This window comes from Lissotriton helveticus, chromosome 8 (genome assembly GCF_964261635.1).
Source record: "Lissotriton helveticus chromosome 8, aLisHel1.1, whole genome shotgun sequence".
Classification (NCBI taxonomy): Eukaryota; Metazoa; Chordata; class Amphibia; order Caudata; family Salamandridae; genus Lissotriton; species Lissotriton helveticus.
Window position 1 is genome coordinate 1,704,024,764 of NC_136069.1, and position 16,299 is coordinate 1,704,041,062.

The 16,299-nt window shown below is 45.5% G+C and overlaps 1 protein-coding gene across 1 annotated transcript in view; it reads right to left on the reverse strand.

The window, feature by feature from the left end:
• Nucleotides 1-617: 617 nt before the first annotated feature.
• LOC144772151 (pepsin A-like) overlaps nucleotides 618-16,299 on the reverse strand; it is a 54,839-nt gene continuing 39,157 nt past the window's right edge. Inside the window, exons 7-9 of the mRNA XM_078656299.1 lie at nucleotides 15,291-15,435; nucleotides 11,957-12,055; nucleotides 618-871 (exon numbers count right to left, since the gene is read on the reverse strand). Of these exons, the coding sequence (XP_078512425.1) occupies nucleotides 734-871; nucleotides 11,957-12,055; nucleotides 15,291-15,435 (382 nt within the window). The 3' untranslated portion in view covers nucleotides 618-733. The remainder of the gene's footprint in view (nucleotides 872-11,956; nucleotides 12,056-15,290; nucleotides 15,436-16,299) is intronic.

Here is a 16,299-nt window from a genome sequence, read left to right on the forward strand (position 1 = left end):
ACTCTGGACATCTGTAGTCATACTCTGGACATCTGTAGCAATGCTGTGGGTGTCTGTTGTCAGACTGTGGATGTCTGTACTAATTTTAGTCATACTGTGGACATCTGTAATCATACCTTGGACGTTTGTAGAAATCTGTAGTGATACTCTGGACATCTGCAGTCATCTGTAGTCCTACTGTCGACATCTTTAGTCATACTGTGACCGTCTTTATTAATCTGAAGTCATACTGTCAACATCTGTAGTGATACTGTGAACGTCTGTAGTGATACTGTCGACATCTGTAGTCATACTGTGAATGTCTGTAGTAATCTGTAGTCATACTTCTGACATCTGTAATCATACTGTGAATGTCTCTAGTAATCTGTAGTCATACTGTCGACATCTGTAGTCATACAGTGGATGTCTGCAGCAAATCCATGTAAACCTCTGTACATGTTTGTCATACTGCAGGCAGTTGTGACATGATGCTGGCCTGGCCTGATGAGGATCAAACATGTCATATTGTGGGCATCTTAAGCACTGTAGAGACTGGGGTTTCATTGCTGCATCTTTCTGCATTTCTGGGTTAAGTTCAACCACCATCTTTCGACAGACACAACAAATGAAGAAGGAACTTACGCTTCAGAATGGCTGTTTATTCACTTAGACCATATTGAGTATACACAGTCACACTTTTTAAAATTACAATGTTGCCTACTCCATACTCTCAGGCCGTGCCAAGGTGCTATATTCAGGCGGCGGTGGCAAAGCCAACATTGTTGTTAGCTCTGTCGAAGACGGTGTAGTAGCCCCTCATGAAGACATCTCCAAGGATCCAGGTATCCGGCAGGTTGGAAGGGGACAATATGAATTTGGCGGTGCAGGTGTTCTATCGAAGGACAGAAATAACATAATCTATTAGTAAGATCGACTTCATGATTCGATCAATTGATTATGTACAACTGATTTACTCCTTGTCATGTGTGTTGCTGCCCTGCAGGATATAAAATTAAATGTACTTTTCCATCCACATGTACTGTGTCTTTTCATGAATGGTTAGTGTGGGGTCAAGCATTTGTTTAGAGCTCCTTAAGAGGGCAATTTCACATTGATTCAAGCAGGGTGCTCTGAACACAATATTGACAAGATATAGCGCCCATTGTCCAAAAAAGCTGCAAAATTGTCTCTCTATTGCTCGTTTGGTTCAGACTGCGGAAGAAAGAGAGAGAGAGAGAGAGAGAGAGAAAGAGAAAGAGAGAGAAAAGAGAGAAAGAGAGAGAGAGAAAGAGAGAGAGAGCGAGAGCAAAAGTGAGAGAGAGAGAAAAGTGAGAAAGAGAAAGAGAGAGAGAGCGAGAGAGGAAGCGAGAGAGAAAGAGAAAGGGGAAGAGAGAGAGAGAAAGAGAGAGAGTGAGAGCGAAAGAGAGAGAGAGAGCGAGAGAAAAAGAGAGAGAGAAAGAGAGAGCGAGCGAGAGAGAAAGAGAGCGAGAGAAAGAAAGAGAGAGCGAGAGAAAAAAAGAGAATGCGAGAGAGAGAAAGAGCGAGAGAGAGAGAGAGAGCGAGAGAGAAAGAAAGAGAGAGCTAAGTAGCAAATGAAAGTGACTTTGCCTGATAGATCTTATTTGTAGGATGAAGTGGTTTTGAACACGGCCTTTTTGTGAAACCCATTATAGCTCCCATACTCCTCTCCATCATCAGTGCTCTATTCTTCACCATATTTTCCCAGTTCTGTTTGTTCTCGAAGGAACCCCTAGGTATGAGAAGGAATCTACGACCTCTAGTTTCCCTTTCGCCTATCATAAACTTATATGCTCTCTTTACCACAGGCCTCCCTACTACAAAAGACTTGTCTTCATTTACCCTTAAGCCCAAGGATGTCATGAAGGATACAAAGGCATTTGTTAATCGCTGTAGACCACCCATGTCCATGCAATTAACACCACATCATCAGCATATGCGAGAATAGGTACCGTTAGGGAGTCAAATATGGGAACATCTCTTGTTGCTCCTCAGAGTGCGGCTTTGATACCATTCGTATGTAAAGAAAATAAGAATGAGGCAAGGACACACCCTTGTCTGACCCGCCTTCAGATCTGAAATGGGGGAGTGCATTCCCCTTGTTTCCCAAATCTTACTCTCCCAGTGGCATCAGAAAGAGTTGCCGGATAAAACTACTGATTGAAGGCTCCACCCCCAATTCAGCCATTATTTTCCAGACTTGGGAATGGATCTGTCAGTAAAATGCTGCGCTGAGATCCATGAAAGCCAGAAAGACCCTGACCTGTTCTGGCTCTAGTATATTTATCAATCATCATGGTTAGATCAACCCTGATCAGTGTTGCCTCTCCCACTGTGGACTCCATATTGGGCCTGCATCAGAATACTTTCTTCGTTGGCCCATTTTTCCAGGCTATTTAGATGTAGGCGGCCCATTCGTTTTGACGTGGTATCCAGCAATGAAATTGGTCTATAGTTTTGGGGCTTTTCTTTGTCACCCTTTTTGAATATGGGAACAATAATACCAGTGGGTTAGATTTTACAATGTCATTACAAATATTGGTTAGTAACGGGCTCCATAAGTCCTGGTACCCAAAGAAAATATCAATGGGGACCACATCAGGACCCGGAGCCTTTCTATTACAGCACTTTGTCAATCCCCTACTAACCTCCCGGATTGAAAAAGTCAAGGGCTCCCTCTGAGGTGATTCTTCAATTGGGCATTCTGTTCCTGAGATATTATTTGAGTCAAAAATGTGTTCAAAATTGACCATACATTGATCCTCACTAACGTGAGAATCTAGAGTAGGATCTGTCATACTTTTAAAATGAGGTGCGTTATTCACTTTCCATAAATGTTTGTGGAAAACGACAATGTATATGTACATAAGCGGCGTTCATTTGTGTTCACCCTCGCCACTGTTGAAGGTGAAGCGAAAGTCACGTAACAGTGGCCCTGCCATCTTGTCCCCTTTTAGGCCCCATCACGAACATAGATAGTAGCCATTTTGTGTGTTATGACCTCTCTGCCCACTGCCAATAACCTGCGTCTCTCTCTCTCTCTCCCCCACTCCCCAGCCTCGCGAGTATTCCCCCGCGCCCCGACAGCCCCCGGTCTCTCCTGCTCGGGCCATAAACGCACCTCTAAACACGACCCTGTCTCCGTGCTGAACCCCTGCCCCCTCGCTCTTTCATCCTACCCACAGAACAGGCCCTATTTGGTAACCTCTTCCTCCTTGCCCGATTGTCCGGCCCGACCCCAGGCCATCACTTAGCCCAACAGATGCGGTTTATTGCCCCTACAGTAGGACCTCGCCTCACATCAAAGGAGTGGGGGGGTTAATCAATGCCCTCACACCCCTAGGTCCGATCGATCGCCCGCGTTCCTGTTCTTAGCGGAATGTCCAGCTGCGCGATAGCCATCATGCTGAGATTGGGGTGGGGACTCCTACTGTAGATATGTGTGGGAACGGGCCTGAACCGGGGATTCCAAAGACGCCTTTTCCGTACTTCAAAGCATTACCAAGAATGTGTTGCATGTAATAAAGTAATAAACCAGTGTATAAGAGGCCAGGCCTCAGAGATGTTGGGAGAGCACCTCAAGAAGATACCCTGTTGTCTGATTTGACGTGTTCTGTTCCGTCGGAAATAAACTCCTGTTTCCTGCCTTCCAGTCTCCAGCGCCTGCCTCTTTATTTGATAATCGTGAGTTGGGTGAGAAGCGGCTAACGCCGGGCAAACCTAGAAAAGGGGTAAAACGACCTGATCTGCCTGAACCCTTTTTGATCAATTGGCGCCCAACGTGGGGCCCATCAGCGACACGTGGATCCAGTGAGAGAGGTCCCAACGACAGAGTGAACGACTGCAACGACCGGGAAGAGCTCCTGCCCGATAGACCCTTGTCTGGCAGCCGATCATCCGAACTTCACTGGTTCCGAGCAGACCTCTCTCGAGTGATCTATGGTCCTGACTGGGAACCATCAGGAGTGCCACAGCAATTACGGAGAATAGAGGACGATCGGGCGCTGGAAACGGAAGACGAGAAACTGTCCATACGGTCCGGGTAAGGTTGTGTAACACGACAAATTGCGAATTGATTGTTTGATTGTCATTGGAAAATACTAGTATTACGCATTTGATTGTTTTGTTTTGTTCTGAGAAATTCTCTGTCTGCAAACGGGGAAGGATAGGAGTATTCTCCCTTTGCAGATAGTGAAGGGTAGGTAGCGCAGGCTTTTGCCCCCGTTGTAACCCGTCGCGCCTACTTCCCTCTCCATTTGATTGATTGTTATCCAAGCATTTATTGTTTTGGAATTGGTTCTCTTTGGATCATTCTCTATTTGCAAACAAGCACAGAGTCGCCATACTCTGTTTAGTCTTTGCAGATAGTGAAGGATAGGTAACGCAGGCCTTTGCCCCCGTTGTAATCCGTCATGCCTATTTTTATCCCCCACTGATTGATTGTTTGACCGAACATTGATCGTTCGGAATTGATTCTCGGAAAGGATCTTCTCTGCATACAAACAGAGGGAAACAGGAAGATCTCTCTCTTTGCAGATAGTGAAGGGTAGGTAGCGCAGGCTTTTGCCCCCGTTGTAACCCGTTGCGCCTATTTTATTCCTCATTTGATTGATTGATTGTTTGTCCGAACTTGACTGTTTGGAATTGGTTCTCTCTTTGGGTATTCCCTATTGGCGAATACTGTAGAATAGAAATATTCTATCTAGTCTCCGCAAAGTAGTGAAGGATAGGTAGTGCTGACTTTTGTCCCCGTTGTAACCCGTCATGCCTATCTCCTCCCCATTGCTCAGTAGTTGGTTCAGCCCGGACCATTTATTAGAGGTAGACCATCTTGCTCCGCCGGAGGACACCCCTAATAAAAAGGACATATATAAAGAAAAATGCGGATTAGCCGCTGTATCGTGCTAGCAAATAAAAGAACATAAAAATCGTTAGGAAAAACAAAAGGAATCGAGTAAAATCAGTAGGCCACTGATGAGATCTCTTTTCGACCTCACTGAAATGGAAGCATTAGGAACAACCCCTCAGGAAATATGAAACTAGTGAGGAAAGCCGAACTCAACCCCATGATGACTGCGAGACAGCTCGGCTCCACCGCCCACCCCGCCCAATTAACGACAAACCCTAGGCAAATATTAGAAATATACAACACTATAGCAAAGTAACAGGTTAAAACGTTTTTATTTGAACAAAAATATATTAAACAACTATTTACATGGCAAACGGCTGCAACAACAAACCCACAATGCATTTCGCCATCTGCTTGACGCCGTTCCTGTCCCTCCTTCCCCAAAGTAGCAATGTTGGGCTACTTTGGGCTACTTTCTAGTAGGTTTTTGGGCGTCAGAAAGTCTACAAAAGCCGTCAGCGGCGGCCTGGGGTGGAGGACCATTACGCGAATAGTCCGGAGGCGACACCACGCACCAAGGCCTGTCCCCAGGATGAACCAAGGGACCCGTTCACGGGGCCGTGGCAAAGAGCGGCCGGCCGCAATCGGCCGGAGAAGGCATGGGCCCGACCCGAAATGTACTGGTCTTCCCATTCCCTTCTTCTTTCGGCGCCTTGCAGGCCACGGGGGGGGGATGTCTTGCATATGCCTCCGACCCACCCCCCCTCTTCTTCATCGCCTGGTCCGGCCATAACAAATGTCAGCGAGACGCCGTGGGGTGCACTGGGAGGGAGAGGCGGCGCGGACGAGCCTCTCCCGCCTCCCCAGGTGGAGGCCCCTCAGCTGCACCCCCAACGCTCCACGCACCCGGCAAAGGGTTCGTCCACTCTTGCGGTGCAGCGACGCTCCACGCACCCGGCAAAGGGTTCGTCCACTCTTGCGGTCCAGCGACGCTCCACTCACCCAGCAGGGTCTCATCCACTGTGGCGGTGCAACAACGCCTCGCCCGGCAGGCTGGGGTCCGTCTGCTCATTTGACCCAGTGACTGCCGGTAGCTGCAGAACTCCTAAAAATGGCGGTCGACTTTGCAGGAATGGGCCTGGCGTGAAAAGTTGGCCTGGTCGCCTGTCAACCAGAAAATGGGCCCCCGTCCAGATGCGTTCTCGTCAGCTTTGAAGATTCTACGAGAACTGCGGAGGGCCCTCGACCTCCGCGGGCCCCCGACCGCCCCCCGATGGGAAATGGCTGCCATGATTGCCAGCAGAACGACCAAGACGTAGCCACGAGACGTTGGTGCTCTCATGCTGACGCCAGCCTCAGTTTGAATGACCAAAAATCCTGCAGACTACTGATTTGATCAGTTCCGGTGGAACACCAGTATGACCCGGTAGGAAAGATTGTTGCCCCCTCCCTTTTCTTTGATTGATGGTTCATGTCACCGGTCCCTTCTGTTGCCCCTTAACGGAACTTCTGGACTGCCGAAAGAGATTCTGGTCCAACCCCGAGTTGGTGGAGACATTTTTGGACCCGCCTGACCCCACCCAAAATGGCGCCGGTACAAACGAAACTCGCAACTCCCCGTTGTGTTCCGGATGCTCAGACTTGATATCATGAGATATGTATGCAGTTTTTGAAGCACATGGCGGGAGGGGATGAGTATTGCTTGAACATTCGGACAATGAATTGATATTAAGTTCTGACGCATCATTTATTACAGTATTATTGAAAGTTCGAATTTCTTGACACTGATGGTACTTGCCCACAATGAATTTTCGATATGATTTTATTGCACTTATCGTACCTTGATGAAATAAAACGACCACCGACTCAGTTATGTTTTCCTCAGATAAATATGCCCTCATGTACAGTTCTAGTCTGCTCCGTGGCTGGCCCACGTGGTTGTAGGCCTGCATTAGTACGTCAACATCTTTTTAAATAAAGATTTTGTGAAAAACATCTATAGTCGTAGCTCTTGGATTTGTAAGTTCGAATACATAGCCATCGTTTCCGATCTACGTAAAATACAGGCGAAATAAAGCAAGTCGATTACTGAAAGGTTAAAAAGCAAAGTACCCAGAAATATTGAAAATGTGAATGATCCAAGTTTGTTGCGTGTGTTTTTTACTTTTGTGCAACATAAGGCAATCGATAAAGGTCCCGGTGTTCTGTTTTACTTTGTATGCCACATATCTCAGGGAAATTGTTTCAGATGCCCCTAAACCAGACCCGGTACCACTGTAGACCACCCCGCCTCCTCGAAGGAGAACACGAGTTCACCCCCACTTTACACTGACTGCCCTTTTGTTTCGACCCCCCCCTACACAAGATCCGCAATACCACACGTGGGCGATCTATGCAATATACAGCCCATCAAATGATTATGCCTCCCGCACTACCAGTCCCTCTGGGCTTAAAACGCCGAGATGGAAGGGACTGCACCCGCGGAGATAGGTCGAATACGTGGTAAGTAAAAGCCTTTTGGGTTTATGCGCGCGGATGTGTTTAAAACGCTGCCCCCACCCCTTCTTCTTCCCCTTCTTTCTGCAGGTCACATCGGAACATCGACTAAAGTATGGAGAAGACCTAAGCAACACGCCAGGGTTCCGCGGGGAAAAATGATACATTAACCATGGGGACTGCCCCGAGGACATGATGAATATGGGTGATATGAATGCACGCGTGTATGACCGGATGTGTGTAACTCGACTGGACATACGTTGCACGCGTTGACTCGATAAGAGAGATGTTTTCGTACGACTTGAGTGATGAACGAACGACCGATGGAATGGGGAAAAAGGGGGTCTGAGCATGGCACCTATACACGACGAACAATGCAACCAAGAATGACGTGCACCTACGGGTAGGTTCATACGGTAACTAAATAGGGGAAGGTTCAGGACTATTCCAGGGTGAGGTTTACCCAAGTACCCTCCTCCTGGAAGACTAAGAAAATTATCAAATGTCTAAGATTTACCACCTCCCACTTGCACCCTCATAGACGTGAAACTCGAAACTGCCCATTGTTCCCCCGACTGACACCCCCCGTTGCCTCAGCCTGGATGCCCATTCGCTAAAAACGATCCTAAGATCCCACCGTAAGTACTAGCCCGACCAGGTTAGTTCCCGAACAATTGACGAAAGTGTAAGTATTTGCAACAGAGGCCAACTGCAAAAGACAGCTAGGCGAATTAAATAGGATACTAAGGATGCGCAGCATGCAGGAGGAAATTTTTTGGCCAAGTACTGTTCTATGTTTTGTCTTGAGTTCTGCATATAATCCATGTACCCCCCCCACCTGAAATCATGTGTACGTAGTATATGGATTTACGTTGTCCCTCAGTCTGTGTTTCTATATAACGTGACCCTACTGTTTCGTGTTGTGTGCGCATTAAATGGCCTATTACTGTACACGTTTCTCTCTCTCTCTTTTTCTCTCTCTTCATGTTGCACGTGTACCGAATAGTTCATTTAAAATGCGGACGACTCTCCCTCCGAGGGTCCCCCTGTTCCCTCTTCCTTTGTGTGGTAACGTTGTGCCCCGCCGGCACGAGCCTAATTGGTTTTCGAACACAAAGGTGTTCAGCAAATTGACAGAAACTAAACCAATTGTAATTTGCCATATTACTACCTCTCCTTTCTGTAAAATGATGGAACTGGAATTGGCTATGAAGGAAAGGACAGGTTAGACGACTGAAGTCCCCTAATCTGGCCTTCTTACAGGAGGACTATATGTCAGTGGCTTTCTGTTCTCAGCTCGTTAGAAACAATGCCCAGATTGCCCCACCCCTCTGCACCCAAGTACAGATGTCCAAAACTTCCCCGTTTTCTCCCGATTGGCCCCAGCTCCATAACACGAAGTATAACTGATGACCCCGATTAACTGTTGCCCCCCCCCGAGAAAAAAAAAATGTTTAACCACTATCTCCCTCTCTCATGTTGATAGAAGACTGCCAGGCCTAGGGTCAGAAAGCCACATACGTCATGAATGAACGCCAAATAGACTTAGTACAAACTCAGTAGACATGCCTGTATACATGCTCCACAGTGATAACTCCTGACCGTGACCGATGAAACGTACCCCCAACTACCTAGATCTGGGACGGAAGTGAAATGTATAAATGTCTTCTCTTGCCAGTTCGCTAAAACCTGTTTTGTACCCATTCAAGGATACACAGACACCGGAGGAGAGGGGCCGGACGTGACGCACAGCCTGGCCACAGATCATGAGGCGCGTGTGACCTCGACCTAAGATGGAACCGCAGAGCAACGGGACGCGGGATGATGCACCACTCTCAAACGCAGAAAACGAAGGAATGGAGGGCTGCCTTGAAGCCCTCTACTTGTTGACCCACGCGTGCCAGAAGTCCCCGCCCCTTTGAGCCCGATTGATGGACCTGCCTGCGCGTCACCCTTTTGCTCCCTTGATTTGTCTCAAAGATCCGGTCCCACTCCGCCCTCTCCTCCCTCGATTATCCGACAAAACCCCCCTTTTTATCCTCTCCACGTGGATTTTGACTCCGAGAAAGAAATGCAGGTGCCCAGCATGAGGCACCCTTAAAGGAGATTAGTTAGGAAACAGGACTGTGGCCTAACAGCAAAGGACAGATCACACCCTGCGACGTGTAAAGAACGACCCGAGCTGGACCTATAGCTCCACCGCCGGTGCTCAACAGCGCCAACGGAAGAAAACGAACTACCAGAGCCTACCAGTGATGGCTCGCTACAAAAAAAAAAAAAGAGACACTGTGACGAAGATCCCCCCCCCCCCCTGTTCGAGACTTTCTACAACCCCTTGACTAATTGCTTGTATTGGACTAAATTCCTCCCTCAACCACTTTTTGCCTGTAAAATGTTTCATCGGTCACTTTTTAAATACGACAAATGTAAATTTATATGTATTCCACCTCGTATGTCGCATCAACTGCACACGGTTATATGCAAATCCACCAGTATTGACAAACGCTATTTCATCGATAACACACAACTATATGTACACCCCGTCAGTTATGATAAACACGGAAATGACCTAGCTTATGTTAAAAAGCGGCGACTGTGGAAAACGACAATGTCTATGTACATAAGCGGCGTTCATTTGTGTTCACCCTCGCCACTGTTGAAGGTGAAGCGAAAGTCACGTAACAGTGGCCCTGCCATCTTGTCCCCTTTTAGGCCCCATCACGAACATAGATAGTAGCCATTTTGTGTGTTATGACCTCTCTGCCCACTGCCAATAACCTGCGTCTCTCTCTCTCTCTCCCCCACTCCCCAGCCTCGCAAGTATTCCCCCGCGCCCCGACAGCCCCCGGTCTCTCCTGCTCGGGCCATAAACGCACCTCTAAACACGACCCTGTCTCCGTGCTGAACCCCTGCCCCCTCGCTCTTTCATCCTACCCACAGAACAGGCCCTTTTTGGTAACCTCTTCCTCCTTGCCCGATTGTCCGGCCCGACCCCAGGCCATCACTTAGCCCAACAGATGCGGTTTATTGCCCCTACAGTAGGACCTCGCCTCACATCAAAGGAGCGAGGGGGTTAATCAATGCCCTCACACCCCTAGGTCCGATCGATCGCCCGCGTTCCTGTTCCCAGCGGAATGTCCAGCTGCGCGATAGCCATCATGCTGAGATTGGGGTGGGGACTCCTACTGTAGATATGTGTGGGAACGGGCCTGAACCGGGGATTCCAAAGACGCCTTTTCCGTACTTCAAAGCATTACCAAGAATGTGTTGCATGTAATAAAGTAATAAACCAGTGTATAAGAGGCCAGGCCTCAGAGATGTTGGGAGAGCACCTCGAGAAGATACCCTGTTGTCTGATTTGACGTGTTCTGTTCCGTCGGAAATAAACTCCTGTTTCCTGCCTTCCAGTCTCCAGCGCCTGCCTCTTTATTTGATAATCGTGAGTAGGGTGAGAAGCGGCTAACGCCGGGCAAACCTAGAAAAGGGGTAAAACAACCTGATCTGCCTGAACCCTTTTTCATCATGTTGACAATTCTTGGAGGCTGCTGCTAACTCTTAGTTATCCCATGCCTCTTCTCATAGTGCCTTTTCCCTATCCTTCCTAGCCCACCTATGCCGATTTTGCCGGGCCTTGGAGCAAGCTTGATCGAACCATAAAGATAAAAACATACACAACAGAGGACAATGGCAGGAGACAGCACAGTTATGAGAGGAGACAAACAGAGTATTGAGATAGAACAGAGATATACAATGGTACAGAAGACATAAAAGAGAAGAAAGAACTAAGATGTAGGATGGGGCAAACCAGAGAGCAATGGAAGACGACAGTGCAGAGATGGTAACTAAATGAACACAGAGATAGGATGATATTGAACACAGGATGATGTCAACAGAGAGATATAGCAGAGAAAACAGGAATATTTGTTGAGACAGACCAGAGAGATAGGAGACTAGGGTGCAGATACAGAGAAATTTCAGTAATAAACCACCTAGAATAGTGGAAGAACAGAGATATGGAAGGAAACAGACAAAAAAAGATATAGGAAGAGCAGAAAAGAGAGAAAGTGTTAAAAGAATAGAGGGATGAGATGAAAAACTGAAACTTAAGGAGAAGGAATATAGATATGGGAAAAATAGAGCATTAAGATAGAAGGAGGAAGGATAGACACAAACAGAGATTGGAGGGGACAGCACAGAAAGACATGGGAAAAACCAAAACAGAGGAGTGAGACAGGAGAATTAACAGAGAACAAAGGAGTGGGAAAGAGCAGAATGGAAAGAGATGGAGGAGACGCAGCACAGTTGTAAGACGACACAGAACACAGATTTACTATACAGAACAGAGAGGTAAGGTGAGACCCCACAGATCGAAGGATATGTGAAAAAGGAGAAACAGAAACTAGCAAGCAGGAGAAAGAACAGGAATGTGTGAGGGGATTAACCAAAGAGCAATGGAAGGAGACAAAGATGGTAACAACTTTGGATAGATTTGGGGTAAAGTTAGAGAAAACTCCAGCTCAAGCAGCCATGTTATGTGAGCTGTGGACCAGCCTGTCTGAGAGAAGAGTGGTGTAAGGAGATTCAAAGGATGGAAAGAGCTTGACTATCACCTACCTGGTTGATGTAGGCTGTGGCAGGCACGTTGAATGGCTTCCCGTTGAAAGTGAAATACAAGTCCGGTAAATCACTAATAGTGTAACAGTCAACACTATACTAAAGTTTAAGAAGAAGAGAGAACATGTTATCATAAGTAAGATGGAAATATCATAGATATCTTCTGGCAACAGAAAGGTAATGTTAATAATTTGAAGTTGTTTAGAAATGGCAAGTCAGACGCCCAAACAATGTATATTACTGCTGGTATCAAACATGGAATTGAGAAATGTGTCGCAAATGACCCCTGCAGAGGCCCAGCCGCTGGCCATCATGAAACAAGGGTCGGTTTCTAGTATGATAGCCTCTTTGCTTTTAAATTCTAGATTCAGATTCAGTTGCTATAGTGAGCTGGTGGTACCATCAGGCCCCGGGGGCCTGGGAGTAGTCTCACACGGGTGAAAACACATGGAGCTCTGTCTGGCTTGAGTGAAAAGTAGTGGTTTCTGAATTCATCAATCTGTACAAGTGGGAAACTGTTAGACATAAATAGGATCCGCACCAGTGACAGCAAGTTGGTTACATCTTCTGTGCTGACATGCTGTCAGATTGTGTCAAAATTCGGAAAGCTGGATTGGGGTCTCTTTTATAAGTACTCCCCTTATGCACAGTTGGGTGTTGGGCACTCATGTAGTATTAACAGAAGGGTTTTTAGGGTCAGGGAATAGAAAAGGGCGCTCTGCCAAATGTGGACGCTATTGATTAGGGCCGGAATGATTTGGATGTGCTGCAAAAGGGTGGGTGGATAAGCCCTATAACCCAGGTCGGAATTATAACCGGCGGAGCGAATACCCCAAATACGCCTACTCCATTTTAGCCCTGATGAGTCGCGGGAATACTATCCCACATGTGACGAAACGCGAGTCGGCTGGTTTGTCTATGAAAGCATTAAAAAAACGAAACACTGACACATTTTGTTTTTTATTCATTTAGGCTTTGTGTTGGAATGTACATGTGTCAATACCCACATCCCTCTTGAATTGTTATTGTGTGCATGGGTATCCAGTTGCTAATGTGTTGGGCACTCATGACTGGGTTGGGCAGGCCCTGAGGTCAGCACCCCAGCTGTGCACAGCCAAAGAAACTCTGCCAGGGTGTCACTCGGGGATTGGGAACAGAGTCTGGTTGTAGGTGTGGCCCTGGGTCAACCCCCTCACTATGCACAGCAAGAGTTGGTGCTTAAGCAGGGGCATGGTTGTACTTAGGGTTTTTGCCACCCTGGCGGTGCCAGTTATAGTACTATCCCAGAAAATATGGTAAATGGGTCCTTTAACAGTACTATGAGAGTAATGCAGTACCCAAAAAACTTTGTGGAACAATTTCGAATAAAAATAAGATGTATACTTGTGAGACTGAGATGGCTCTTGGAAGAGCCTTCTTGTTCATAGTGCATTGTTCACACTAATTGGTAGAACAGGATACATTCCTGAAGAGGGCAATCTTCTAGATGCTGAGAGTAACACAGAGGACCCTCAATCTTCAGTCTTTCATCAGATTTATTATGATAACAGGAGAAACAGGAATACATGGATTGAGGACTCAGGATGGTCACTCCAACTGAATGCCGGAGTGTTCCAAGCCATTGCCCAAACATTCTGTTGCAAGTAATACATGAAATATTTGCCCTAGTACAAATTAAGATTACAACATAAGTATATAATAAAAGTGCACCAACATATAATACACTGACACCACAATTCATTTAAGCTGTTAAAAAAAAACATTCCCTTCTGCTGTAAAATGCGCTTTGCCTCTTCTGCAGGTATCAGGCATGTCAAAGCAGATGTTACTGTGGCAGATTAACCCCATGTAATAGTCTCAGAGGAATGCCAAAATCATCATGACAACAAGGTGCTCATAATTCGAAATACTTCGAACCACAGCCCGCAGTTGATGCTAAATAATGTCATTTTTAGATGGCTGAGGATTTACTATTCAGTGAATGGAACAGATCCAAGGGCTTAATTACAAGCCCCTCTCGCTGCCGGCGCGTCACTTTTAACATGGGAATAAGTGACACGCCAGCAGCGCAAGAAGCTTCTTAGCCCCCCAGTGTAGTTTAATTTGTGCTTTTCAACTTAAGTACAATTGGAATTTATTTAACTATGTATTAATAAATAATGTTGGAAAATAACAGGGAGGAACTGGAAAGATTAAAAACGCCAAGGTAACTGGCAATGTGTCAAGAAACAAGAAAAGACAGCAGAATAACCAAAAAGACAGTGTTGTAAAGCTCCCTTTATTATCTTCCAGGTTTCCAGCACTTTGTGAGGTGCAGAAGTGCACTGCATAGTGAGTGTGGCATTGTATTTTGTTATGCTGGCATGGCCAAAAAAATGCAACAAATGCTTTTAACAGCACTGTGCTGGTAGCAGGTGTTTGGGTGCAGCAGGGAAGGTTTAGAGACAGACCTATCTGAACAATGCAGATCAGTTCAGGATATATGGCTATGATTTTGGAAAGGATGAAGGTTTTAAACCATAAAGAAGTCTGAGACAGCATTCGAACTTGAACAAACAACACAGCAGATTGGATTTGAAGGCAATTATCCTTTAAACCTATGATAATCTAGACGCCACGGGTAATCCCAGCGTATGGTAACATCAGAATATAAAGGAGATCGTTTCAGCCATTTTTGACATGTATACACAGCCCTGAGTAAGTCCATGTTGGAAGAAACGCGTTGGCTGGGCTGATGTATGCATATCGCATAAGACTGCAAATAAAGAATATTGAAAAAAAGACACTTCAGGACCCCTTGCGCAATACTTTTTGGATTTTGTGGATTTTGAGATATTGATTGTATTTTACAAACTAATTGTGTATGATTGCATGCTCCTTTTCATTGCTTGATTATGTGGAGAAATCTTTTTTTTTTATTGTGACTTCTAAGCGGTGGGGTCACGAAAGGTTGAGCATTGTAGAGTAACAAACACATTGAGAACTATTATACCTGTGCAGCCTGATTGATACAAATGTCATGTATTATGGACATTAGGGACTATATCACAACAATATACTTGAACAATAAATCACTAGATTAGCTTTGCTATTTAGGAGAAATAAACTTTGTATATATAGATGGAATATGGTTTGTAACTGTCAGTTTAAGTGTATTGAACAATCAATGTTATAGTGATGTTTTCTGATCGAAATAATCATTTTTCATTCACCAATGGATTGTTAAACTGTTGACATTTAGGGTCTGGCCATCCTTACAGAAACCAATTGCTTCCAGCTGAAATGTCTGTTAATTCTACTATCACAACAGAAATGGGAAGCTATAGACACTTACCTCCAGATTAGAGTCCAGAGTTGCTCCAATAACATTGAGGATATTTGCAATTCCAGATTTGGGACCAGAAATCATAGTTGTTCCTGAGTCCACAATAGCTTGACATCCTCCGTCACAGGCAATAATGTTTCCATTCATGGATACGCTGAGGTTGGAAGGAAGAGACGAATATCAATGGAAGCTCTCAAGAGGCAAATCAAAAATTAAGTTAAGTCCTCACAATCCTCTATTGTGAGAAATAGATCTAATATCTTTAGAGCTTATCATCCTGGTAAGCGAGGCACCATCACCTGATCTGGGCACCTCATTGGAGATAAAAGTCACACAATAAAACATCTCATGTACATACACACTTCAAACAGTATCATATATATCATCAACTCATCCAGAAACACATGCCCTGGCAGAACCTGTTATATCCTTTTTTGTTTTCTAGTTGTAATACTTTGTAATGAATTAATTCTGCCTTAGACTATCTCCAGATGTGTTTAATATCCTAACCTCAAACATGTAATCTTCTGTAGAAATTGAGATCTGATGAACAGGGCTAAATCCTACAATTTATATTTGAGAATGTTAACCCTTCCCCTACACTGCATTCCCTACTAATTGGATACAGAGACAAACTCTGCTGGTTCACTAGGTTTTCACTGGGAAGTTTAACATGTTACTGTAAATTGATTATCTGTGTAAACAGCACTCTTGCATGATCATACACGCATGTGTGTCATAAAGCGTGGGCATTATTTCACAAGGTTCCCCTTCGTCTAACCATATCTGCCTGTGGCCTGTGGAAATAACAAGCAGGCACTGTCCTAAAAAGTATTCCTACTAAATTTCATCTTTGAAAGATGGCAACAAGAGACTTCAATTTCAAAGAAATATGGTTTAGTAATAAAACTCCCATACATGAAAAGACTGGCTGAACTACTTCCCAGAATCCACAGCTGCCCAGATTGCAAAAGAGGGTTGGTTTTCATTGAAAAATGTGTAGTGTCCAAGTTGTGCT